Here is a 26,432-nt window from a genome sequence, read left to right as displayed (position 1 = left end):
TCTTGTCATCCAAAGGGCAAGTGTTATCCAAAGAGCAAGTTTTTATAAATTTCTTTCTTTCATGGATCGTGTGTTTTTTGTTGTATCTAAGAAAACTTTGCCTAATTCAAGATCATACAAATGTTCTCCTATATTTTCTTCTAAAAGTTTTATATTTTCACATTTAGATCTATGATCCATTTTGAATTATTTTACATATGATGAAAGGTATGAGTTTATAGGTGTTGAGCTTTTGTTTTCAAAATGATGTCCAATTATTCCAACATATGTGTTTCTTTTCACTATCTTTTAATAAGGCTCAATTTAGCAGACACTCTATATATGATCCACAAAAAGAAAGGGAATCTTCTAGCTTTGGTGTGACAATGCTATGGCTGGAGATTAAAGGGCAGTTTCCAGTTACTTTGATTGGCCGAAATACCTAACAAGTATGCTTTCTACTCCATAGAAATGCATGATATAGAATTGTTTGGAAAGAATTGTCAATGCTTTCAAGTCAAAGATCACCATGAACACACCTGTGGTTGAACAAGTTGAATTTACTACTCATTGCAGCAAGGGAGAACACATCACGGGGAACCATGTGGCATATCTGTAAGATGTTCGATAAAATCTTATATTAAGATTTGGGTTTGTGTTAGGTGATTTGATAGACGTTTAAAGAGGTGGAACTTTGCTCTATGCTCTAAACAGGATATTGTCAGGAAGTGGGGGTAATTCTATGAGTGGGTATCTTAATAAATCTTATCTAGAAAGAGGGAAAACTGGAATGAGGCTAAAGCTGTCATTGGCAAAGAGGCAACAGCTACGTAGACTAGTTTGGTATTTTCATTTTATGTATTCCATTTGGTGGGTTGGACAGCATTTGTGTTTTTGTCTATGTTCAGACATGATTATGAAGTAGTGTTATTTTTGTCCTGATCTACCATGATCACGGAGTGACCTCATCTGATGTTGATGTTCTCTAAAATTGTTTTTGTTCAACAAGAATACCAAAGCCTAGTGTGCCAGCATCTACTGCATGTCAGAAACTGCTTTTCTCTTTCTTAGAATATAGTGGTTAAGAACTTGGACTCTAGAGTCAGACAAAATTGGGTTTGATTCTAGAGCCTGCTCTTCACTAGCCTGTGGGACCTGGGGTAAATTATCCAACTTCTCTATGCGTCAATTTCCTCATATGAATATAGGATTCCCTATATTAGAATATAATGTACTTGTCTCATTGGATTGAGATAAATCAGATGATTGAGGTTAGGAGCTGTGTCAAATAAATCTGCCATTATCATAGGAAAAATTAAGAAGGATATTGGTGCAGGGAAAGGAAAACCAAGAATAGCACAGGTGATTGTGCCAGGAATGGCAAAGAGCAGTAAGAAAGTGAGGATAGAAAGCATAATGATTTACACTGGGTGGTAACTAACCTTTATAAAGCTGTTAATTTAATGCAAGGATAACACATTACACTCATGAAAACATGGTGAAACAGGAAAAACGTGCACACCTTGCAACAAGTAGGCTTGTTACTTAAATGAGTGCATACTGAAACTCTGGGAAGAGGGCTTGATAATGATGAAAACTATGATTGTGCACATAATAGGAGACAGACCCACATGCTGGGTAGAAGGTTGGGCTGGAGGTTTTTAAACTTCAGTGTACTATCAGCCTAGAAATAATTTCTCAACATTACTGGTTTCTGACTTGCTTCTTTCTGGTCCTCTTTGAACCACCCCACCATGTTAAGCAATGTCACATCTAATTTCTAAGTTTTTCAATAAGGCAAAAAGACTGTGTGTGTACCCAACTAGAAGAAAACTCAGTCACTTAAGAGGCTGGGTAATTGATATGTGTATTAAGAATTTTGTTAAAAGAATTTTATTGCCTGAAGGTACAAAGAATTCATTATTATTGTTATTTTAAGAAAGAGGGCCTCACTCTGTCACCCAGGCTGGAGTGCAGTGGCACAATCATAGCTCACTGCAGCCTTGAAATCCTGGCTCAAGTGACCTTCCTGCCTCAGCTTCCCAAGTAGCTAGGACTATAGGTGCATGCCACCACGCCTGGCTAATTATTTATTTTTTGTGGAAACAGGGTCTCGCTATGTTGACCTGGCTAGTCTCAAACTCCTGGCTTTAAGCATCCTCCCACCTTGATCTCCCAAAGTCCTGTGATTACCTGGCCAGGGCTCATTAAGACATGACAAAATCTTTCAAAATAACACCCAGAAATAAATGTTTCATTTTATTTTTCTTGAAACAGGGTCTCACTCTGTTGTCCAGGCTGGAATGCAGTGGTGTGACCATGGCTCACTGCAGCTTTGACCTCCCAGGCTCTAGCAATCCTCCTGCTTCAGTATCCCAAATAGCTGGGACCACAGGAGTATGCCACCGTGCTCAATTACTAATGTTTTAAGAGATGTGATCTCCCCATGTTGCCCTGGCTGGTTTTAAACTCCTGGGCTCAAGTGATCTTCCCCTGACTCAGCCTCTGAGGTGCTGAGATTACAGGTGTGAGCCACCTGTATTTTATTTTAATAATCTAAGAAAGGGTGGTCACAGAATGGGAATCAAGAACTTAGAGGAGTTCAGCCTATAAAACGAAGAAATACTACAAGTCATGTATTTCTTCGTTTTATAGGCTGAACTCCTACACTTGTAGTTTCAGAAGTTTCTGGTGAACTCATGACCTCCCAAAGAAGCTCTTTTAAATCTTAGTTGGTTTATGAAACAGATTCAACTGCTGCTTTAAGTTATGGCGTTTAATAACTGTAAAAATGCAAAATCTCCCAGGAGTGGCTACAGTCTTGTCAGTCATTTGTACTTTGATAATAATTAGATTCTCTTGTAAAACGACGTGCAAAGAGAAGAAACAAGACGTAACTGTGCACTTCATAATTTTACCTAGAGTTCAGCCTTCAAAAGTCACATATTAAGGACAGAAGTTTCTGTAATAACAAGAAAACAGAAGATATCTGTTTCTTCACATACTGGATAAACAGAACAATCCATGGATCCTGCTAATCATCCAACTCATATGTTGAATTGACAAGATGATTTAATTTCCTCTTTCTGCAGCACAGTGGCTTAAGTGGCCTTAATTCTCTGATTTCATAAGTTAATATTTAGGTTGAAGCTATAAACTATAGCCCATTCCATTTAAGACCTGGATCAAAGTTAGCTTCATCCAGCATGCTTTAGCATGTCCTTTCTGAGCTATGTCGTCAATAGTTATCATTCAGTTCCACCATCCTGAATATTCTGCAACTGATAAACCATTTTGTGAGGGTTTTTTTTTTTGTTTCCTGTGTATGTTTTTGACTTCGCGTGTTTTTGCTTCATGTGTTTTGAGTTGCTATTCAGATTGCGAAAGGAAACATCTCACGTTTGCATTAAGACTTCACAGTTCATAAAGACCTTTCCCACCAACCACAAACAAACGTATGACAAGTTTTCCGTCATCTTCATTTCATAGGTGTGGAAAGGGAGTCAAAGAAAAGTTAATCGATACCATTGATCTAGTTAAGCAGGCTTTGAGCAGTTCATCTCTTCCAGTCCTCAAAACGACCTTGAGGTGGCTCCTGCAACCCCGCTTTGAAGCTCAGAGCGAGACGGTCTCACGTTCCGGGGGCTCAGCTCAGGCGGGGCCGCCACGCGCCTCCCCGTGCCTTTGGACGGGCGAGGAGAGCTGCTGCCACGGCGGGGACCACGTGGAGGGGCCTGGTAAGCAAGTGGCAAGGACGCGGCGCAAGCCAGGCTTTCTAATGCCCAATCCGCGGCTCTTTCGATACTAAACACCCACCTCTTCAACAAATTTCGAGCGCCTGGCAGGCCCTGCACCAATCCTAGGGTGATGGCGACCCAGGCGGGTTTTTACTCAAGGAGCTCAATTCTAGGGCAGGGAGAAGTAAAATAAAATAAAAAAAATCATAACAAACTGAAAAACACATAAATAAGACACGTCTCTCCTCACCCCTAGCACTTAGTCACAAAGGCCTGTAGAGAGCCCCGACGTGAACGTCTGAGCAGGGCCCGCTATCACTCCCTGAGGACAGCAGGCAAGGCAGGCGGACGTCCCTGGACGAAGAAAGTGCTGGAGAAACTGGCGACCGTCCCACCTTCCCTAAGGCGAAGGTTCTGAATTCTGAAGACCGTTACTCGGCGCGAAACGCGACTCCGGGCAGCCGCAGATGCCAAGGCACCAGGCCTGGGGACCGCGGCCTACCCATCTCCTGGGCTTCGCGCCCCTCGCCCAATCTGATTGGATGGCGGCGGAAAAAGGCGGGGAGACCCCCGGAGGAGGCGCGCGCAGGCCGGCCGGCGGTTCCCACGGAGGCGCCCAGGAGGCAAAGGGGCGGGAGCGGGCCTCGGAGCGTCGCGCGTGCGCAATAGGGACGAGGCCGGTTGGGGACTGCTGGGAGGGCCGGACCCTGCGAGAAACGGGTGGGCGTAGGCCCGGTGGGCGCGGGAGGGGCCCGGGCTGCAAGAGCGCGCGTGCGCCTCGGAGCCGGAGCCGCGGGAGGAGGCGGGAGCTGAGGAGGCGGCGGAGGGGGCGGGTCGCGTCGGGCGCCACGTCCGCAGCCAGAGGCCGCCGCCTCCACCGCCGCCGCCACAGTTTTTCAGCTCCACATCCTGAAAGGACGCTTCCAGAGCCGCGACTGCTTGGGGTTGTGCCGGCCGCAGCTGCCGCCCAGGCCGCCTCAGCTCTACTCGGCGCCGGCCTGCTGCCTCCGCGCGGCTCCTGCCCTAGCGCTGGCCGCGATCCCGGCGGTGAGTGAGGTGGGATGCGAGGGCAGGGGTGCAGTCCCGGCTTCCTGCCTTCCTCCGTCGCCCTCTGCCGTCGGCGCCCCTGCCCCTCACCTCCCACTGCCCGGCCTGGCTGCCCAGCTGGGCTTCGGCGAGGCCCGAGAGGGAAAGGGGGAGGGGCGGGACGAAGTTGGGGGCGGATGGAGGTTCGCTTCTGGGGCTACTCCTCCTTATACGTCGCTGACTGCCACGCCGCGATTGGAGCTTGGGCATTCCCCTGGAAAGCCTCCGTCTGACTTCTTAGCATCTGGGGGTTCTTGGTTGTGGACGGAGGAGGGAGGTGGGGGGCGTCAGCAGCCTGGGGGGCGTCTGCAGCCTGGGAGGCGGATGCAGCGGAGGGGCTTGGGTACTGGTCTTCCTCGCCCTGCCAACTCCTGACCTGTTGATAAACCTCCCTCTTGGGTTCAGGCACACGAGACTTGTCCTCCAGTCGACACCCCCATAGCTCTTCCTGGGTAGGAAGGCTGTATCACCACGCCTAACCTAAAGTAAAAGTGGGAATGGAGAGGGTGCTGGCGGCGCCCAGAGGTGACAGGGAGTGCTGGAGCACCCATCCGTGCCGTCACTGCCTCCCAGTCTAAATAAAAACTGCCTGCTCTGTACACGCAGCTTCAAGACCGATCCCCCAGCTCCCACTTCCAATCAGATCTCTTGTCCTACATCCTTCTTACATAGAAATTCTGGAACTCTTCGGGAGTGGGGGGTGTGCTGGGTGTACAACGTGGAGCGGAGGGAGGAGGTGCCAAGCTCAGCGCTAGCTAGCCACGGCGCCTCCAGGGTCATTTTCTGCCTCCTGCCACGTCACTCTCTCTGCTAAAGAAAACACACACTCACACACACACACACGCTTGCCTAGAGCCTAAAGGGATCAGTGGGGAGAGAAGGGGCCACCCGGAAGGGTTTGGAAACACCTAGAGAAAAGGGAAGGGTTCTTAATTTGATTTTTGCGTCCTTGTGAACACTGTGCTAATTCCAAATGAAAAAATTTGCTATATGTGATTATTTGCTGTATGCTATTGTTTAGCCTTTGAAACTTCTGCTGGTGTGAGTGCCCTCAAGGGTTCCCCAGAAATATCGATACCACACCAACAGGTAAACTTGCGCGCGCGCGCGCGCGTGTGTGTGTGTGCGCGCGCGCGGGCGCCCATACGTAACTTTTTGGAAAGAAAGGGAGAAGTAGCCTTTGATAAACCCATATGCATCCTGTTTTGCTTTTTCCACTTTCATTTCTTTAGTCTTTGTTAGAACAGATGTACCAGAAACCAAGTTCAGTAAAAATTTGTCCATTTATAGAAAGCATCGTTAGAAATTATAACGGTTGCTACATTAGACAAATATACAGGTAGGTATACAGGTAGGTCTGTGTGTGTGCATGTGTTTGATTTTTTTTTTTTAACTACAGGAAAATCTTTACCTTTCTTTGTTTCAGTTATTAGGTATTTACTTTTTTTCTGCTTCCGGAAGATATCTCACTGGATTATATATAAACATCTTGAGAATAGGACCTTTGTATGCTTGTTCACAAGGATGCCTCGGGGCCTAACAGAATGTTTGACACATAGTAGGAATGCAAATGTCTGTTGAAATCATGTGAAGATGGTGTGCTGCTTCTCTGATAGAGGATTGTAATTCTGCTTAATGTTTCGTTTAAGGACAACCCTTAAAAATTGCCTTTTTGACACTGTCAGTTATTACTCGTCTAAGTGGGCACTTACAAGTTTTACTGGCAGATGACTTTTTCTTCCTTGCTAGATTGAGAGCATTTCTTGTAGCCTATTTGCTGTTGATTTAATGGGCAGGGGCCATCTTTAAAAGCAGACTCTTCCCGATAGTTGGTTTAACTAGAAAAACATAAAAACAGCTGGAGTTTTAATGTACTCTGCTTGTTGGTGTATATGTTTTAGAGCTCTATATAAATATATTTTTGAATCTCTTTGCAATTATTTGGCAAAGAAGCTAAAACATGGGAGTAAGGGTGTGGCCAAGTTCTTTTAGGTAGAATATGTAGAAGGATTTAGCTAATTCATTTATAGTTGTCTTTTTCTATTATAGGGACATTGGCACCTACTGTTGAATAACAGGTAGTTTTAAGTGGCTTTGCCGATAAACTTGTGCACTGTATTTTGTAGTTAAGCTTTATATAACGTGTTAGTGTTATTTAACTTCTTTTGGTGTATAGAGGGGTGGTGCTACCCAGAGGAAAATGTATGTACTGTTTTCAGAATTTTTTATTATGAATAAAAACTTTATATATGATATATTACTGAAAGCCACAAACAACATGGATTCATCTATTTTCCTTTAAAAAGAAAACCAGTTTCCCAAGAGGTGTTTGTTTACTTATTTCTATTATTGGAATAAATTATCCTTTAGGGAATTGTGTTGTTAATCCTTGCTCAATATATTCGCCAGCTACTAAATCTATGATACTATTGTACTGGGCAAGAATTATTTCTCCCCATCTCTACAATGCTTAATGTAACTGCTGATGAATCTGTAGTCATGATATACAGTCTACAACAAAGAAGTCTTTCATATGGCACAATTTCTTAAAAACCCACTTATAACCAGTTTAGTTGGTATTGTAATAGTTTATTCACACTTCAGGACCAAAAGGTAGAACTGATTTATGTCTGTAGAATAAGTTAAATCATTTGTACTTATCTAAGGATATTGTCTGTCATTACTGTCTTCCTTAGAACAGTATGTGTTGTTTTGTTTTGTTTTTTTTTTTTTTTTGGTAGAGACGAGGACTTGCTATGTTGTCCAGGCTGCTGTCAAACTCTAGGGCTCAAGCGATCCTCCTGCCTCGACCTTTCAAAGTGCTGGGATTATAAGCATGAGCCACCAGGCCCAGCCAGAAAGTATGTTTTTAATAGAAACTTGTGCATTATGAGCTCCTAGAGAGCAGATATATTTGTTTCTTGAATATATAATTTGTTTCTTGAATGACTCACTAAATGGCAAGTGCTTTAAAAGTCTATTCCCACTGGATTGTAAACTCTAGAGTAGTGCCTGTGTGTGCTTAATCACACTGAACTCCTAATTGCATACCAGCGTGCCTGCCACATAGTACGGCTCAAGTATATGTAGAATTAATGATTCAATGAGTTCAGGGCAGATAGTTTGTATAGAATTTAATAATTATAATGTATTATTTCAGAGTGACATTTAAAAATGGTCGTTTTGATTTTTTTTTTTTTTGGGATGGAGTCTTGCCCTCTTGCCCAGGCTGGAGTGCAGTGGCACGATCTCCACTCACTGCAACATCCCCCTCCCAGGTTCAAGAGATTTTCCTTCCTCAGCCTGCCTAGTAGCTGGGATTACAGGTACCCACCACCACACCTGGCTGATTTTTCTATTTTTAGTAGAGATGCGGTTTCACCATGTTGGCCAGGCTGGTCTTGAACTCCTGACCTCAGGTGATGCTGCCTGCCTCAGCCTTTCAAAGTGCTGGGATTACAGGCCCATTTTGAAATTTTTACTGTCAGTTGGTACTTGTCTCTACATATATACTCTTAAATTTTATTAGTAGATTATTTACCTTTCAAAGTTTTAGATTGGGGTCTATTTATCTTCACAGTTTCTATTATAAGAGAAACAGGTCTCCTACAATGGTGATAATAAGCAGGATAATAATATAAAAAGTATTTATCTTTAGTAACGAAGTGGCAATATCCATAAAGAGGTAATATCACTAAAAGTTAGACACATATTTGTGTGTAGGACTTTGGAATGGTTTATGTGAATGAAAAGTACAGATGACACAGTTAAGGATTTTAGCAAATACCTTTATAAGGTAACTCAGTGTCTTGTGATCAAATTAGGAATTCGGGAAAAAAAAAATCTCAAATACTTGTGGCATTTTAATTAATAAAAATTAATACTAAGTTTTATTACCCTAAGAGTTCTAGAGGAATTTTGATACTACATACTGACTATTAAGGTGTGATATACAAGATACCCAAACATCAAAACAAAACTAATCTTTTTTTTTTTTTTTTTTTTTTTGAGATGGAGTCCTGCCCTGTCACCGAGGCTGGAGTGCAGTGGTGAGATCTTGGCTCACTGCAACCTCTGCCTCCTGGGTTCAAGCAGTTCTCCTGCCTCAGTCTCTTGAGTAGCTAAGATTACAGGCGTGTGCCACCACGCCTGGCTAATTTTTGTATTTTTAGTAGAGATGGGTTTCACCGTGTTGGCCAGGGTGGTCTCAAACCCCTGACCTCAGGTGATCCACCCGCCTTGGCCTCCCAAAGTGGTGGGATTACAGGTGTGAGCCACCGTGCCCGGCCCTTGTTTTGTTTTTTTTTTTTCCTTTTTTTTTTTTTTTTAGTCTCAATGAAACTAATCTTTGTGTCACTTAGGACTTTCAAGGCTTTCTAAATAGTGAATTCCTCTAGTCTAGGTTAACATATGCCTGGCATGGCAGGACTCCAGAGTTGCTACTTTCTTGTTTATTGATAACCCTGTTGGTAACTACTGCTAATAAATTTTTAAATGCAACTGAATATTTCTATATAATAGTATCTAGCTTTTTACATTTCACACTCCTCTACAGAAATACTCCTAATTTAAGGCCAGAATGAACTCATGCTGGGTGTGGGAGTGGGAGTGTGGTTGGACTGGCAAGGAGAGCTGGTAAGTCTGAGAATATACCCGGAAGCAGCCCCAGGCGAGAGTGAAATCTCTTGAAAGTCTAGTTATCTTAAAAAAAAAACAGTGCTCAAGCACTTTTCATTTTACTTTTTACTGTGTGTGAATTTAAAAATAAAACAGTATTTTACATTACTGTGGATTAAAATGCAGGCATTATGTCTCTCCTGTGGATTCTTAAGTCCTTGGCATACCACTGCCTGTGTTTAAAAAGATACATTTGGAAAGCATGACTCTAGCTTAGAGTTTTTTTTTTTTTAAAACCCCAAATTTGGGCCATATATTGGTATGTATTTCTTCTTGTGATGCTTAAAGTATATGCGGATTCTTTCCCCTCCCCTCCCCTCCCCTCCCCTCCCCTCCCCACCAGTCTTCATCCTGTCCTGTCCTGTCCTGTCGTTTGAGACAGGGTCTCACTCTGTTGCCCAGGCCGGAGTGCAATGGCACGATTATGGCTCACTGCAGCTGCTTCAACCTCCTGGGCTTAGGTAATTCTTCCTCTTCATCCTTCCAAATATGTGGGACTATAGGCGTGCGCCACCATGCCCAGTCAATTTATTTATTTATTTATTTATTTATTTTTTTGTAGAGATGAAGTCTCATGCTTATTATGTTTTCCTGGTCTTGACTTCCTTAGCTCAAGCATTCCACCTCAACCTCCCAAAGTGCTGGGATTACAATATTTTCTTTTTATTCACTTATCTCACAAATACTATCTTGCAGCTTACAACAAAAACATGTACCAACAAATTGGTAAAATATGTAAATAAGATATTCAAATTGCATGCCAGGGAGAAACAGCAATCCGAGTAGCGGTCTTGAGGAGGTGTGGAAGTGTGGAGGAAGATAGGATACAACTGCAGGCCACGGGAGTCTACCTAGTTGAGCTGGGATTTTAGCTATAAGCTTCCTGGAAGCCAAAGAGAAGGAAGACATTACACCTTTGTGTCTTTTAAATATAAAAATGCATAAATCTTTAAGAAAACATGCTAAATATTTGGGGGAAACAAGACATTTTCTGAATAATTACCTCTGAAGAAATTTCTTATGTGAAGTTCCGTATCAGAGCTATTAAGTGTTGTAGTGGGTAATGTCTTTAACAGTATTGTACAGTTAATATAGTAATAACCTGCATAAAAGGCTGTTTGTCAGGATTTCCTTACCCAAGACATAACTGTGAACAAAACTCAGTGATACCATTTTCTTAAAGCATCATGTGATTCAAGTACATTGTTTTTTAGATTATTAACTTCATCTGTGGCTAAAACGTAGAATAATTAGGATTAGATGAACTACATAATCTTTAAAATATGATTTATGAATATCACTGATTTCCAAGACTTGAAAATATGTATTTTTCTTTAATTATAAAAGCAATACATTTTTATGGTAGAAAATTTATAGACATTAATTAACTATGCATATTTCTATATGTATTTAACTATGCATATTTCCATGTGTATGTATTGAAAACTATATACAAGTACTATATATATTATGAATATATAAATGCTATATACACTACTTCATGCATGTGTATGTAAAATGTGAAACTTACGTATTTCTACTCCCCATGGCATCTTTATTAATACTTTGGCATAGTTTATTCCAGTCTTTTCGTATGCATTTTTAAAAAAATTGGGTATGATGATATATGCCTTTTACAGTCTCTAAATATAGCATTAGCATTTTTCTGTAGTATTTGATCATACATTATTTTAACTTCTGCATAATGTGTGTCTTTTGGAAGCTTATAAATTCCTCTCTTGCTTTCCATGAGGCTGTACTCATTTTTCATTTTCAGATGTGTTTTGTTTGTTTTTGCTGGCTTCTCTTTTGCTCACCTCTTAATTATGAGCTGGCCAATTAACACTGTCAGTCGACTTCTCATCACTCTTTTCCTTGATCATATCACCCACTGCTCAGAGCTTCAACTATCACTTCAAACTGCTTTTAGAACCTCAACTCTAACTCAAACTTTATGCTGAGTCTCTGGCCCCTTAAATCCAATTGCCTGCTGAACGTCTGTGGATGCCCTGAAGGTATTTCAAATATAGCTTGTTCAGAAACAAGTCCTTCATCTTCTTTCAAAACGTTTCTCTTCTGATGTTCTCTGTGTTCATCATTTCTGTCTTATACTAGAAATATGACATTAGATTCTCCCTTTCATCTCACATTAATACCCAAGTTACATTCTACTTAACAAAAAATTCAAGTATATGAGTGTCCACCATGCATCGTTGATTAAGTCTCTGGTGATAGAGTAGAGAACAAACCAAGCATTTGTTCTCATGGAGCTTACATTTTAATTGGGAGAGACCCAAAGTAAACACATTAGGTGAAAATGATAAGAAGAGTGGAGGGTGCTCATCTATTATAAGGTGGTCAGGGAACATCTTCTGATAACAGACCTTATCGGAAGACCTGAGCCGTGTGCATATACTGGGGAAAAGACTTTGAGGAAAGGATAAACAAGGAACTCTGTGTTACTAGACTGGAATGAACAAGAGGTAGAATAGTGGAGATGGTGATTAAATATCTGGCCTCAAAGGCAAAGGTATAAGGACTCTGAATTTTATTTTAAGCAAAATAGGAAGCAGTTGGAGGATTTTAAGCAGAGTATGACATGACTGGACTGAAAGAAGAACAAAGGTGGAAGCTCAGAGACCCATTCAGAGATTTTGCAGTAGTACAAGTAAGAGATTATGATGGTTTAAAGTGGTAACAGTAGAGGTAATGAGAAGTGGTTATAATCTGGATTTATTTAGGCAACAGAATTTACTGATAATTAGATGGAAATGTAAAAGAAAAGCAGAATTCAAAGGTGACCCTAGTATTTTGGTCCAAAGCATTTATTTAGATATGAAAATTTGGCAGAGTTTAGACTGTCATTCTATCTTACTGGACTACTAAAATAGCCACTTACTGTATTAATCTCTGTGTCCTTCCATCTCTTCTTGCTTCAGTTGGCATCTTAAGGCACAGATATGACAGTATAACTCTGCTCATGGCTTCTTATTGACTACCCACAGAAGGATGAAGTCAATTCATATTATTTAGATTAAATTGCATATATGTTATGCTCTCATAAAGCAGAACTAATGTTTTAAAATTGTGGTCTTTTTCTTAATTACAAGATAGGATATAGAAAAATAATTGTTTTTAAGGGAGACTGTATTAGAAATAAAAGGTAAGACTGTTGGTAGGGATTTATGGGGTAGGCACCAGAAAGTCAGTTTTGAAATGTATGCAGTTACAGTCATAATCACACCTATTTTTAAACTCCAGTTAAAACATATAAGATGGTTGGGCATATGTAATTTCCCATATTTCTCTATAGGGTATGGTACCTTCTGTTGATGGACCAGCCGAATGATCTCCTGGATTTGTGTGTAAGTGTGTGGTATTAATATATAGTACTGAGATTACCGTGATGAACAAGTTGGACAAAGGTGTCTGTCCTCTTGAAATTAATAGTCTAGTAGGGAAGTAAGTGGCTTCAAAATCATCATTTCTCATAAGGTACACATATTCTGCCAGGAATTTCTGCATGTTTTGTTTTGGAATATGTTAAATAGTATTCTCATCTTAGGGTTAAGGCTAGAATTGTCTTTTTTAACTATCCTAAACAGCAAGTATTTAATGAAGTTATTTGTCCTCTTCTGTACAGCTTATGGTCAAGCTGAGATTCAAACTCAGGCACTCTGACCCCAGAGCCTTAACCACCATCCTGTATAATTTGTTATGATCTTACCATGATGATAGATCAAAGAAAATGTAAATGTGAATGGTAATAAATGTACCTTTGTGATTTGGGGATTTTAAAATTAAGGCATATCTGTCAAGAACCTCTTTTCCCAGTAATGCATCAGCTGAAATTCTTCCTGGTTTTTCTGTGAGAGATTACTTAGCTTTACTATTCCTTTTTAAATCTTATGTTTGGGATGATGTGCTAAATTCTCGAATCAAACCGGGATAAGATTAGGTGCCATTGATAAATGACCTGAGTCAGGATTTTCACTAGAGCAATTGAAAGATATTTATTAAACACAGCATTTGCTGCTGGACTCAGTGGGGGTGCAGAGAAGTCTCATCTTAAATAGGATTTAGGTTTTAAAGGCATAACAAGATGAATTCCATGAAGTTAAAACTACCTTTGAAAATTCCCACTTCTCACAACCTCTGCCTCTACCACCCTCATCCAAGCCACCAACATTTTTTGACCTGAATTATTGAAGTTGTTTCCTAATGGGACTTTCTGCCTCTGCTGTTGTTCTCCTATTGCTTGTATTTCTCACAGCAGCCAGAATGATCTTTTAAAAGATCACCTTGAATTAATTTTCAGCTTTCTACTGCATGTTCTCACTCATAGGTGGGAACTGAACAATGAGATCACTTGGACTCAGGAAGGGGAACATCACACACCGGGGCCTATCATGGGGAAGGGGGAGAGGGGAGGGATTGCATTGGGAGTTATACCTGATGTAAATGACGAGTTGATGGGTGCTGACGAGTTGATGGGTGCAGCACACCAACATGGCACAAGTATACATATGTAACAAACCTGCACGTTATGCACATGTACCCTAGAACTTAAAGTGTAATAATAATAAAAAAAAAAGAAAATAACAAACTCCATTATAATAGTATATTAGATAAGTAATTATGGCACCTACTACACTCAACTTCATTTCTAGCTAACACCATGTTAACAGTTATCTTTTAAGAAAACCCACAAATCCTTTTATTTATTTATTTATTTATTTTAAAATTTATTTTAGGTGACTGGTTTTGGCTCAAGGATTATTTGTGCAAACCTAAAAAAATGATGCATGAATAAATTTGCTACAAAACAAAAAAAAGATCACCTTACTCTTTTGTTCAGTGCCTTTTACTAGTTTCCCATCTCACTCAGTTAAAAGCCACTCTCCATCTTCGCCTTCAAGGGCCTACATTGATCCAGACCTCACTCTTTGACTTCCTCTCCTTCTGCCCTTGCTGCCACCCTGCCACACTTTACTAGCTGTTCCTTCTTGCTGATCCAGGTAAGCTCCCACATCAGGGCCTTTCCTCTTGCCATTGCTTCTTCTGCAAAGACTCTTCACCTAAATATCTTGTATCCTTACCTTCTTTGAGTGTCATCGCAATAAAGCCTTCACAGACTATCCTATCTAAAATATCATATCCTCTCCCCATCCATCCCTGGCTAGACGCAGTGGCTCATGCCTGTAATCCAAGCACTTTGGAAGGCTGAGGTGGGCGGATCGCCTGAGATCAGGAGTTCGAGACCAGCCTGGCCAACATGGTGAAACCCCATCTCCACTAAAAATACCAAAATTAGCCAGGCATGGTAATGCGCGACTGTAGTCCCAGCTACTCAGGAGGCTGAGGCGGAAGAATTGCTTGAACCTGGGAGGCAGAGTTGCAGTGAGCTGAGATCATGCCAGTGCACTCCAGCCTGGGCAACAGAGCAAGACTCTGTCTCAAAAAAAAAAAAAAAAGAAAGAAAAAATTTATTTAAAAAAAATCACACCCTTTCCTTATCCATCCCTTTTTCTCCATAGTATATAAATACTGCTGACATAGAATACTCTCTTTGTGTTTATTTACTGCCTTTCCCCACTGGAGTATCCGTTTGATGATGGCAGAGAGTTTTTCCGTCTGTATTGATTACTGTACTCCATGCACCTAAAACATTGTCTGGCCCAGGAGTAGGTGCTTAATCAGTGTTTGTTAATTAATGTATTGAACTACATTGTTAATTTTCACAATATCCCTTTTAATATCTATTGTATATGTACACATATAATAATTTGGACTCCAAGGATGTATGACTAGGAAATACTTAGTTGACTGCTGGGATCACAACCTTAGTTTCCTGGCCAAGCCAGACAGTACACTATAAAGAACACTTTTAGACCAATCTTGACTTGCTCTAGTCTTGACTTACTCAAGTGAATTTAAAAGGCAGTGTTTTATGATAGTAAAGGAAATTGGGAAAATAAAATTTTAATCATGTTTTCCTTACTGCAGCACAGCTTATTTTATTTCTTAGGTTCCCTTACTACTTAGAGTTAATCATAGTATAATATATATTTTTTTACAGTAAATTTTGAATTCTGTTACTGCCTTTGTTCATAAGAGCTCTAAGAACAGCAGAAAGTCATTAAAATTCATCTGTTACTGATTCAGATTGGTGGTGTCATTACAAGAGTGGGATGTCTTTTTTTTAAGGACTTTCTCAGATAACACCTTAGTATTTATTTATTTTTTCAACTTTTAGGGTCAGGAGTACATGTGCAGATTCATTACATGGGTAAAATCGTGTGTTGTGGGGGTTGGGTGTACAGATTATTTCATCACCCAGGTAGGTAGTTTTTCGACCCTCACTCTCCTTCCTCTCACCACCTACAAGCAGGCCCTGCTGTCTCTTGTTACCTTCTTTGTGTCCATGTGTATTCAGTGTTTAGCTCTCATTCATAAGGGAGAAAATACAGTATTTGGTTTTCTGTTCCAGTGTTAATTCACTTAGGATCATGACCCCCAGCTCTACCTGTGTTGCTGCAAAGGACATGATCTCATTCTTTTTTATGGCTACATAGTATTCCATGATGTATATGTACCACATTTTCTTTATCCAGTCCACTGTTGATGGGCATTTAGGTTGATTCCATGTCTTTGCTATTGTGAATAGTGCTGTGATGAACATCACACGTGTGTGGTAGAATGATTTATATTCCTTTGAGTTATATCCAGAAATAGGATTGCTGGGTTGAATAGTAGTTGTAAGTTCTTTTGAGAAATCTCCAAACTGCTTTCCACAGTGGCTGAACTAATTAACATTCCCACTAGCAGTGTATAAGCATTCTTTTTTCTGCAGTTTTGCCAGCATCTGTTATATTTTGACTTTTTAATAGCCATTCTGTCTGGGGAACACCTTTTTTAGTTATGGTATACTTTTTTCTTTAAGTCTATTGTGAAATAAGTCACAATTAAGTTAACCAGTATTCTGTAGGAGGAAACAACATTTTGCGGCTAACCCTTATCTTCCAGCTCTCTTTCAGTGAGTAACATTCAGTTGTAGTTGAAGCACCACAGTAACAACGTAGGAAAACTTACACTGTGACTGCCACTCTTTGGTGGGTGTTTCACATAAGATTTATATTGTCAACTGGTACAATTTAAAGTATTTATTAAATGCCACAGTTTGAAGTAGGAGAGAAACAAGACGAAGACTAGTTGTAGAGTGGGTATAAAATGTTGTTTATCTGAATAATGTCGATGAAATCACAATTTAGCATGTGACAAGAGGTAGTCTCACATGTTGAGGTTAAAATGAAATGTGTTTGTATTTTTTTTTTTTTTAGGAGATCATGAATCAGACAGATAAAAATCAACAAGAAATCCCATCATACCTTAATGATGAACCACCAGAAGGTAAGTATACATCTGTAACACTAAGAATGGAAAAATATACTGAATTACAGTTCTGAGAGTTTTTATTTTTTAATTTTTGTAATTTTTTTTTTTTTTTTTTTTGAGACAGAGTCTTGCTCTGTCACCCAGGCTGAGTGCAATGGCACGATCTTGGCTCACTGTAACCTCCGCCTCCTGGGTTCAAGCAGTTCTCCTGCCTCAGCCTCCCAAGTAGCTGGGATCACAGGCGCCCGCCACCACACCCAGCTAATTTTTTGTATTTTTTTAGTAGAGACAGGGGTTTCACCATGCTGGTCAGGCTGGTCTTGAACTCTTGACCTCAGGTGATTCACCTGCCTTGGCCTCCCAAAGTGCTGGGATTACAGGTGTGAGCCACCACTCCCAGCCCTGATTTTTTAATTAAATTTAAAGAAATAGAACCTGTTTACCTTGTCAGTAAATATGTCCCCAAAATAATTGAAGATAACATTTTTAGCCTCTAATAAGAAAGCACAGATAGTGGTGAATAGGGACACAATTTTACCATATAAGGCATAATATTTTCCTGTCATTCTTCTTTTAAGACCATTTTAGAAGTATGAGTATCCTTTCATTTGTAAAGGGTGAGGATGGATACAGAGGAAGGATGGACTGTGTTTAGTTTTGATATCCTGCATACAATATCAGCCTAATTCAAGAGGCATTAGAGATTTGTTGTTAAACTCCTATTATTTATTACATTGTAATTGGTAGCTCTCCTCCTCTATTAACACATGATCTTGGGGTCTGCTTCATTTGTCTTTTTAAGTCATAATTCTCTTTTAGTTTGAAAATTGTGATACCATGAATCATTTTAATTCTTCAAAAACCCTTGGAAACACACCTGAATGCCCTGAGTACATACAGAAAATTACTAGAGGCATGTTTTTGGTATAGACTGTTACTAAACTTAATCCAAATAGTGATCTCCTTGGAGAATTGCATGTTGATTACTAGGGCTGGAGGTTGTGACTCTAGGTATATATTTTTTCCTAGTTCTGTTAACCATTGTCTAAAATTTTCTTCCTATATTTCTTATATTGGTAGGCAAAAATGAAATTGCTAGGAAAATAGGAACAAAGAGTTTACACTTAAGCCAAAAAGAATTCAAAAGAACTATCGGAGGTTGCAGTGAGCTAAGATCGTGCCACTGAACTTCAGCCTGGGTGACAGTGAGACTCTGTCTCAAAAAACAAAACAAAACAAAACAAAAACTAGCTGATTAGGTTTAGTTTGGTGGATGAATAGCCTGGAAAATTACTAACTCATGCCTTACATTTTTACGTCTGGAACCATGGAGTTTTGAAAAGTTAGGGCTCAGTGAGAAAGTTAACAAGGACTTTGTGAGAAAGAAATCAGGAAAGGGATAAATAAAGGCCATCCAGGGGCATGATTATCAAGGAAGAGAACAAAGCAGAATGTCTTTCTATGCCAACCCTAAACAAGAGGAATCTGCAAAGCAGATAATTTATATGGTGATAATTAAGAGTATACTGTAATTAAAGAGATCAGCTGCGTTAATTATTTATCCGATTTGATTAAGAAAAATTATTTGTCTTCTTTAAATGCATGTGTACCAAATTTGGCATGGCAAGACAGTTTTACTAATGAGATATTTGGCATGAGGCAGTTATCTGTTGTAGCCTCAAATTAGGATTTTGCCTTTTTTCGTAGGACTGGTAACCTTGATTACAGAAGAATTATCAATTATGTAATCCTTTCCATCATAATTTTATAACTAATATATTCAAATGTTCATCTATATCTTAAGTCTTTTACTTCAGTCATCAAAAAAATTTGTATTAACTATACTTATTAGTTTTAATAAAATATTTGGTTTTTAAAATTCATAGCTATTGCTGTATTTGTATTTATGCACTATTTTGTAAAGATATTTTGACCAGTCAGTGAGATTTTCCCTCTTGTGATACAATGTAAAATCTTGAAACAATGAAAAGAAAAACCATCTCAAGGTAAATTTGTGCCTTGTGCATTGGAAAGCTCAGTTTTCAGAATTTTTTATTTTCTCCATCAAATATTATCAGTTTCCCCATGATACCTTCTCTGAGAACCTCATTCTGCTAGATTCTAGTAGCTTTGGTGCTCTTAGTTGAACTTATGTACCCAGTAATTTCCCCTCTTTTTTAGAGGTAAAGCTTGAATTGTATAAGTACCAAATATTTTTCCATGAAGTTTAGAAAAACACCAATGCTTATGTGTTGTAGCTGCTTAAATTATTAGGTTACTAACGAGAAAAGGCCTGTGTTCATTTTAAGCTGGTGCAAATTTTTATGAAATCTTTCTGCTAGTCATTTTATTCCTAAGTTTGAGTTTACATGCTAATATATGTGGCTCTATTAAAAAAAAAACAAAGAAAATAAACTAATGACTTAGATAGAGCTTAATTTTTCATATTGCTATTACCTTTTATGGGAGATATCTCTGGTTTTCAAAAACTAGATACTTAAAGCACACACTGTCTTTCGTAAGAATTATGGAGGCAGTAATTTTGAGTGTTAGCCATAGCTGTAGTTTCTCTATCCTACTTATGTCTGAATAAAAATCATTTTTTAGGTAGATAACATGATTTTAAATGATGAATAGTTTTTTATTCTTACATAGTGTTAGCTCTTTCAATATGTCAGTAAGGGAGACATAGAGCAGAGACCCAAATGTATTTACTTAATAGGGGTTCTTAAACTTTTTGGTTTCAGGATGTCTTTCAATCTCAAAATTAAGGCCCCAAAGAGCTATGTCTTTGTCAGTATTTACCATATTAGCAATAAAAACTGAGAAATTTGAATATTTTATTCATTAAAAGAACCCATATTAACATAATTAAAATGTTTTTGTGAATAGTAATTCTTTCAAAACAAAAAAAAATTGTGGAAATTGTGAGCAAGGTGATACTGGTTTATACATTCTAGCAAATCTCTTTAATGTTTGGATTAATGCAAGACAGCTACATTCTTGCAGCTGCTTCTGCATTCAGTCTGTTGTATTATACATCATTCTGCTTCTGGAATACTCTGCTGTAGACTCATGACAGAAAGAAAGTGAAAAGACAAATGATATTTTAATAATATTAAGATAATATTATATTTTAATAATATTATGAAAATAGTTTTTACCTTGTAGACCCCCTGAAATGGTCTTCGGCATCTGCAGTGGTCCCAGACCATACCTTGAAAACTACTGCTTTTTACAAAGAAGATTGTTTTGGTAATGATTGATGAAATTCTATCAAGGAAATGAAGGCCAAATATAGTTTATCTTTTTATTTTTTCATCTTCCTTTTAGGATGTAAAATAAAGGTTATTTGTTAACAAAACCGTAAATCAAGGAAACATTTAAAATAGGATTCTGTTTTACAAAAGTTGTCTAGTCTCTAAAGCATTTCTTCTCATAGATACTAAGACTTAGCATTAGACCAAGATGTTGTAAAAACATGTACAACTATACCCTGAAGGAAGAGCTCTTCAGTGTCTTTGAATTGGTGTGGTTGGCCTTATCAAATCAACCTCCTCATTGTGAGGAAGTCTTAGGTTACTTAATGATGTGTACTGCTCTTTTAAAGACTTATATTTGATTGTCTCATGATATTTTCTCTCATCTAGGTTCAGTGAAAGATCACCCACAGCAGCAACCAGGCATGTTGTCCCGTGTGACTGGGGGTATCTTCAGTGTTACAAAGGGAGCTGTTGGTGCCACCATTGGTGGTGTGGCTTGGATTGGTGGAAAGAGTCTGGAAGTGACCAAAACAGCTGTTACAACTGTGCCTTCCGTGGGAATAGGGCTGGTGAAAGGGGGTGTATCTGCTGTGGCTGGAGGTGTTACAGCTGTTGGGTCTGCTGTTGTAAACAAAGTGCCCTTAACAGGAAAGAAGAAAGACAAATCTGACTAAAATATGGAGATACACTTGTGCTCCACAGCACTATAATGCCAGTGGCATTGAATTGCTAAATTATGGACTACAACCAAGTCAACTGTTTTGGACGTTTATCTTCTAAACTGCTGTGTTGAAAGTATTGATGACTGGCTTTCATCTAAAAAGAAGAGACCAATACAAGCACAGTATATGAAGGTTTCTCATACTTAAGTTCCAGCTTTTTATCTGGTAAAATGTTACACTTACTCAGTTGTAACTGAAGATATGGTATGTTTGAATATTTACTATAAGTCTTTCAGTTTTACTAAAAATGTGAAAGTTGAATTTAGTAGATGATCTTCACAGTTCCATATGTATAATGTGCGAGGTAACTCACCTGCCCCTTAAGAAGGGAACCTTGAATTACATAAGCCGTACCTTTGATGTGCCTAATAGTTTCAGATGTCTTAGTTTTTTATAACCATAGTTGATTAGGCCAAGTGGCATTCATTTCTTATTTAAGCTGGCAAAATTAGCAGGAATTAGAGAAGTTTAAAAAGAAAAGATAAATGGTTTTATGATAATGTTAACCATCTTTTGTTAGTAAACATGCGTTTTATTATTTTAATCATTGATGCCTTAAAAAAGAAAACATCTTTTCTAATACCCTGAATATGTGCTGTTCTTAGAGTCATCTATGGATTCTTTTAAAGGTTGTTTGTGAAATTAGTTTTCCCTCTTTAGAATCTCAGGAGTAGTGCGGTAAAGGCATTTCCTGCTGTCAGTGGATAAGACAGTGCTTGTTAACTGTGCTGGCAGTAGTTAAAATTAAATTGTACACTTCTCAGCCTGGGTTCATGCTTCATCATTAATACACCTCACAGTGCCTAAGGAACATTTACTTACTGGTCAGAAGGTATTTTGCAAGAGTTATTAAGGAGGAACAAATAATTTAAGTTCTTAAAAATTACCTAAAACACCCAAAATATAAAAAGGAAGCCTTTACACCTATTCTGTCTTTAGGATGTCTTAAATTATTAGCAGTACTCCTTTTTTAAAAACACGGTAAAAGTAACCACAAATATGTGAGGACTTACTATTTTAAATGGAATGAAATGAGCTCCATAGATTAGTTTTGAATATAAAATATATAAAAATGCTTCAATGGTTTATGTAGGCTTTAAAAACATGTTATCTTATAGTCCTTTAAAGCAGCTGTAGAGTTTATATCATTTTTCAAGCCCATTTCAGTCAGGGATTTGAAGTGTTTGATTATGGATGATAAATGTGTCGTATCTTATTAATATGTCTCATGTCTCATTCCTTCTCAGTATGATTTAGCTGGAATTCATTTTCTTTTTGTTTCATGTTTAATTTCATAAACATTTAACAATTGGCATATATACTTGGCATTCCTGTCAACCAAGGATTATACTCCAAGCCTGGGAAAATCTTAAATTTCTTTATACTTAAATCTGAAAATTTGTCTCCATTCTGCCAACTTTTTTTTTTTCATAGTGGAGGGGAGGAAAGGGGGATGATACCTTGCAGTAAGTCAGTCAAGATAGCATGCCTGAAAATTTGAAACAGACCATTCTAACACCCAAGACTTAATTGTTTATAAAATACTTAAGAGAATTACATTAATGTGGAATCAACAAATGGATAAGAATATAACATAATTTTTAAAAGCTTTCATAAATACCAGCAGCAATTGTAAGCAAATCTACAAAGGTTCTTGAACCTTTCTATTATATACAAAACTGAAGTCATTAAGGAGTTCAACTAATCAGGAATTAAATGGTCATTTATTTCATGCAGTATGATTTAAGGTATTTGTTGGGATTCTGGTCAAATGTTGTAATCAGCAAACGGGATTAAAAAATTCTCCAAAATCAATAGGTGAGCACTAAATAATTATCTAAATAATGGTATTGGAGAACTTGTTTCCTGCTATTTGGAAGAAATTATTGCTTCATTGCTAGTTTGTATTTCTAACTTCTACAGTTGTAGACTCCACTGTGCTTTGTATCTGAATTTCTGAGTATAGACATTTTGTTTACTCTATGCATATTTATTTTCAACTTTGCCTGTCTTTAAAATTGCTTGAGGAAAAATGGTTGTAATTAATTTCTGCTACAGAAAAGCCACCCGGTACATTTTGTCTCATCAAAATTGTTTTAAATTCTAAACTATAACTTTGTTCAGAGGGGCTTTTGCCATGATAGCAGAAAACTGTACAAATGTACAGTTAGTTATAGAGGTTCTTGTTGAAATGAACTTACCATTTGATGATATGTATGTACAGTTGTACACTTCAGTCTCTTTTAGTTTACTTAGAAAGACTAGCAATTTGACCTGTTACACAGGACTAGTTCACATCAAGAAATTCAGGTTAGTGTATACACCTGGAGGCATCTGTTATTCAGCTTATCCTTTGAGTGGGTATTTGGCACAATGAGGATAAACTTATGTGACCCACTTGAATGGCTGATCAAATATGTTGACATTATGCATTCTGTACTTAGTGAAATGTCAGATGAAAATAACTGATGAATAATTTTTTTTGTATTAAAGGGATGGGAAAAGAACACATGAATTTGTTAATAAAGCACTATGATCTGCAAAAGATGGAATGTTTCATAAAGATCTACAGAAATAAAGGAAACTTTAAAACGGTGATCTTACCATTTTTAGTTACATTGCAGTTCAGAAAGTGCTGTAGCTAATTTAAAATTTTTTTGATAGTAATGTACAAACATGTATTTTGATGCTGACACAACCATGAAATACAAATATATTTTAAGCAACTCTAATAAAGATTAAGAGTATAGATTTCTAGGTTTTACCCCAACTTGCCAAATCTCTGCAAGGTGGGGCCCAGGACTGCATTTTAACAACCTCTCTGGGTAATTCTCGTGTACAACAAAGTTTGAAAACTGATGGAGGGATTATAAAGCAGGGAGCACTTCTCTCTGTTCTAAGTAGCTGTGGAACCAACTTAGACATCTCACTGGAAAGAAATGACTAAAAGGGGTGGGGAGGAGTGTAGAAAATTGATATTTACTGGGCATCTGCATACCTGCCAGGTAGTGTCCATACTTCTCATTTAATCAGCATGAGGGCCTTATGAAGGAAGTATCGTTATTCTCTTACAAATACAGAACAGGCTAACTTTCAATGTTAGTTGAATTTTCCATATCACTTTTGAATTAGTGTAGGTCAAACTTCTCCAGCTTATGTCCAGGAACAGAAATGGGGCTACTCAGTAACTAGGCCTTTATTCTAGTGTTGACATTCAGTGCGGCCTGTATGCTTGATTGACCAGGCTGTCTGACTTGCAGCTTACTGGAAGTCTTTCAGGTGATCATATTTACTTCGGTGACCACATTTTGCTACAGCAATGAATTTAGTGTGATTTTACACAAATTGAAGAAAATCTAATTTTGTTAAAGAGCCTTTTTTCACAGAGGAAGCCGAATTTGACTCTAGTGTTTAATGGAAGGATATCTCCCCCTGCTATGTTACTGATTTTGAATTTTTAAAATTGTTTCATAGGAAGATCTGAGTTAGAACATATGAATGGAAAAAAAAGGCAAAGCAGAACAATTTCAGAGGTTCAAAAGCCAAAAGCAATGGAATGGGCCCCAAGGGAAAATAAAGTCAGTATACTGCATAATTGATTAAGAATGTAATCTTTTCAAGTTAGAGTAAGCTACAAATGTATTTCTATAACTGTAACTACCTCTGGTTCTCCGTGCCTAGATCTGAGCACTTAAATTTTGCTGCTGTATTGACTAGTCTCCTTTTAAATTAATGGCCACAAAGTACATGTAGCCACTCAAACTTTCTAATATGCCCTTTTATTGTATGTTTGCTTTCACACTCGATGTCGCCCAGGCTGCAGTGCAGTGGTACGAACATACCTCACTGCAGCCTTGATCTTCTGGGCCCAAGCCATCCTCTCACCTCACCCTACCAAGTAGCTAGGACTAGAGGTGTGTGCCACCACACCAGGCTGATTTAAAACATTTTTAAACATTTTTTATAGAGACAGGATCTCACTGTGTTGCCCGGGGTGGTCTCAAACTCCTGGTCTCAAGTGATTCTCCTGCTTGGCTTCCCAAAGTGTTGGGATTGCAGGTGTGAGCCACAGTGCCTCGCCCAGAATCACTCTATAGTGTGAACCAATTATTTCCTTTTTGCCAAACCCATTCGTCACTTCTCTTTATCTTAGTTGACCCTTCAGTGGCTTCATTATTAGTGACCATGTCCTTGTTTCTTCCTGTGACCAATTTCTTGCTTTGACCAGTCTTTTTCCAGGCTTGGCCAACTACCCTACTCCAAAGCTGCACTTTTTTTCCCCCCTAGGCAGTCTAATCTAGAGCCATGGTTTTAAATATCATAGATAGGCAGATGATCCCCAAATATGTATTTTCAGTTCTGACTGAAACTCAACTCCAGACTTAGCCATTTGCCTGTTTGACATTCCTCCTAGGATGTCTAGTAGGCATCTCAAAATTGACATCTAACTACCAAGGTAACCATATCACATATAATGTCTTCCCAACTGAGACACTTAAGAGTGAAAGAGCAAGAATGCCACTGAGCAAGAATGTCAGGACAAGAAGCATAAACTAAAAACTCTCCAACGGTTTCCCATCACACTTCAAATGAGATTCTGCTCCTTACATGGACCTGTGCCGCCTCTCTCCTCTTGTGCCACTCTCCCAACCACTCGACCCTGCTCTAACTGTACTAGCTGCTGTTCTTGAACAAACATTCCTGCATGACCTTGGGTAGGTGACTTACCCTGAGTCTCCTCATCCGTATAACAGTGAACAATGGTACTTTTAGAATCGTAAAGCACTTATATACAGAGCTCCCTCTAGGAGGCGAACAGATGTGGATAGTAAGGGTTACTTGCCTTTGCTGAAGGAGTGAAGAGTGAGGATACTGCCTGCATTTTTCATAATTTTTTCATTATATTTAAGCCATGTACAAATAGTGCACAGATGTCGTCAGTCATTTGGCTGTGCATTTGTTACAAAGTTCAGACTTCACAGCTGAAAGTGAGTCAGTTCTTTATCTGGGTATGTTTATCTTGGAACAAGGTTCAGAAATGGAAACTTGAAACGCCACCCCTAAAATTAGAACTAACCATCACCGACTTTCCCTTACAGGCAGACCTGGATTTTCAGAATGTTTTCTAAAAAGCTCCATTTATTTCAAATGTATATAAATTAGAAAATTTTGAATTAGAACATTTTATGGAGAGGTTTTCATACATGTCCCCGAATTTGTTGTTAGTACTTATTCCTTTTGGCCTGTCAGGTAGGGGTGACTTCTCTTATGTCAATTCATAAGTAATCCTTCCAGTTCACAAGGTTTGAACAGAAGTCGGAGCCCAGGTAATAAACCTGGACTCTGCCATTTGGCAGCTGAGTGGCCTCTCTCAGCTTCAGTTTCCTCATGTGTAAAATGAGGAAAGTAATGAATGTGCATGGTGTTTTATAAGAGTTACCATAATGGTCAATCCTAAACAAACTGACCACACAAATAGGCTCCAACTCTTCTTTTTGGATGAGTAATACTTGGTTCTCAAAGACAGTCATTTATTCTAAACACAAGATGAACTTTTCTCCAAAAAAAAGAAA

The 26,432-nt window shown here is 38.7% G+C and overlaps 1 protein-coding gene across 3 annotated transcripts; it reads left to right on the top strand.

The window, feature by feature from the left end:
- The first annotated feature begins 4,177 nt into the window (after positions 1 to 4,177).
- On the top strand, positions 4,178 to 23,455 carry TMEM263 (transmembrane protein 263). 3 transcript variants are annotated; one of them, XM_030938728.1, is made up of 4 exons: positions 4,178 to 4,763; positions 12,793 to 12,844; positions 16,820 to 16,889; positions 20,525 to 23,454. In XM_030938728.1, the coding sequence occupies exons 2-4, from the start codon at positions 12,812 to 12,814 to the stop codon at positions 20,809 to 20,811; spliced, it is 390 nt and encodes a 129-aa protein (XP_030794588.1). In that variant the 5' UTR covers positions 4,178 to 4,763; positions 12,793 to 12,811; the 3' UTR covers positions 20,812 to 23,454. The 3 variants fall into 3 exon arrangements, with proteins under 3 accessions (XP_030794588.1, XP_010379680.1, XP_030794589.1); XM_010381378.2 differs by lacking the exon at positions 12,793 to 12,844; XM_030938729.1 differs by lacking the exons at positions 4,178 to 4,763; positions 12,793 to 12,844 and adding an exon at positions 6,124 to 6,141 and having other exon boundaries at positions 20,525 to 23,455.
- The last annotated feature ends 2,977 nt before the right edge of the window (positions 23,456 to 26,432 follow it).

The sequence above is a fragment of the Rhinopithecus roxellana genome, chromosome 10, assembly GCF_007565055.1.
Source record: "Rhinopithecus roxellana isolate Shanxi Qingling chromosome 10, ASM756505v1, whole genome shotgun sequence".
NCBI lineage: Eukaryota > Metazoa > Chordata > Mammalia > Primates > Cercopithecidae > Rhinopithecus > Rhinopithecus roxellana.
This window is presented reverse-complemented; position numbering and strand designations above follow the sequence as displayed.

Coding starts and splice junctions, on each gene's coding strand:
- TMEM263 (XM_030938728.1), top strand. CDS start 12,812: ATGGACCAGCCGAATGATCTCCTGGATTTGTGT. Junction 12,845..16,819: donor ATGATCTCCTGGATTTGTGT/GTAAGTGTGTGG, acceptor TTTTTTTTTTAG/GAGATCATGAATCAGACAGA. Junction 16,890..20,524: donor TAATGATGAACCACCAGAAG/GTAAGTATACAT, acceptor TCTCTCATCTAG/GTTCAGTGAAAGATCACCCA.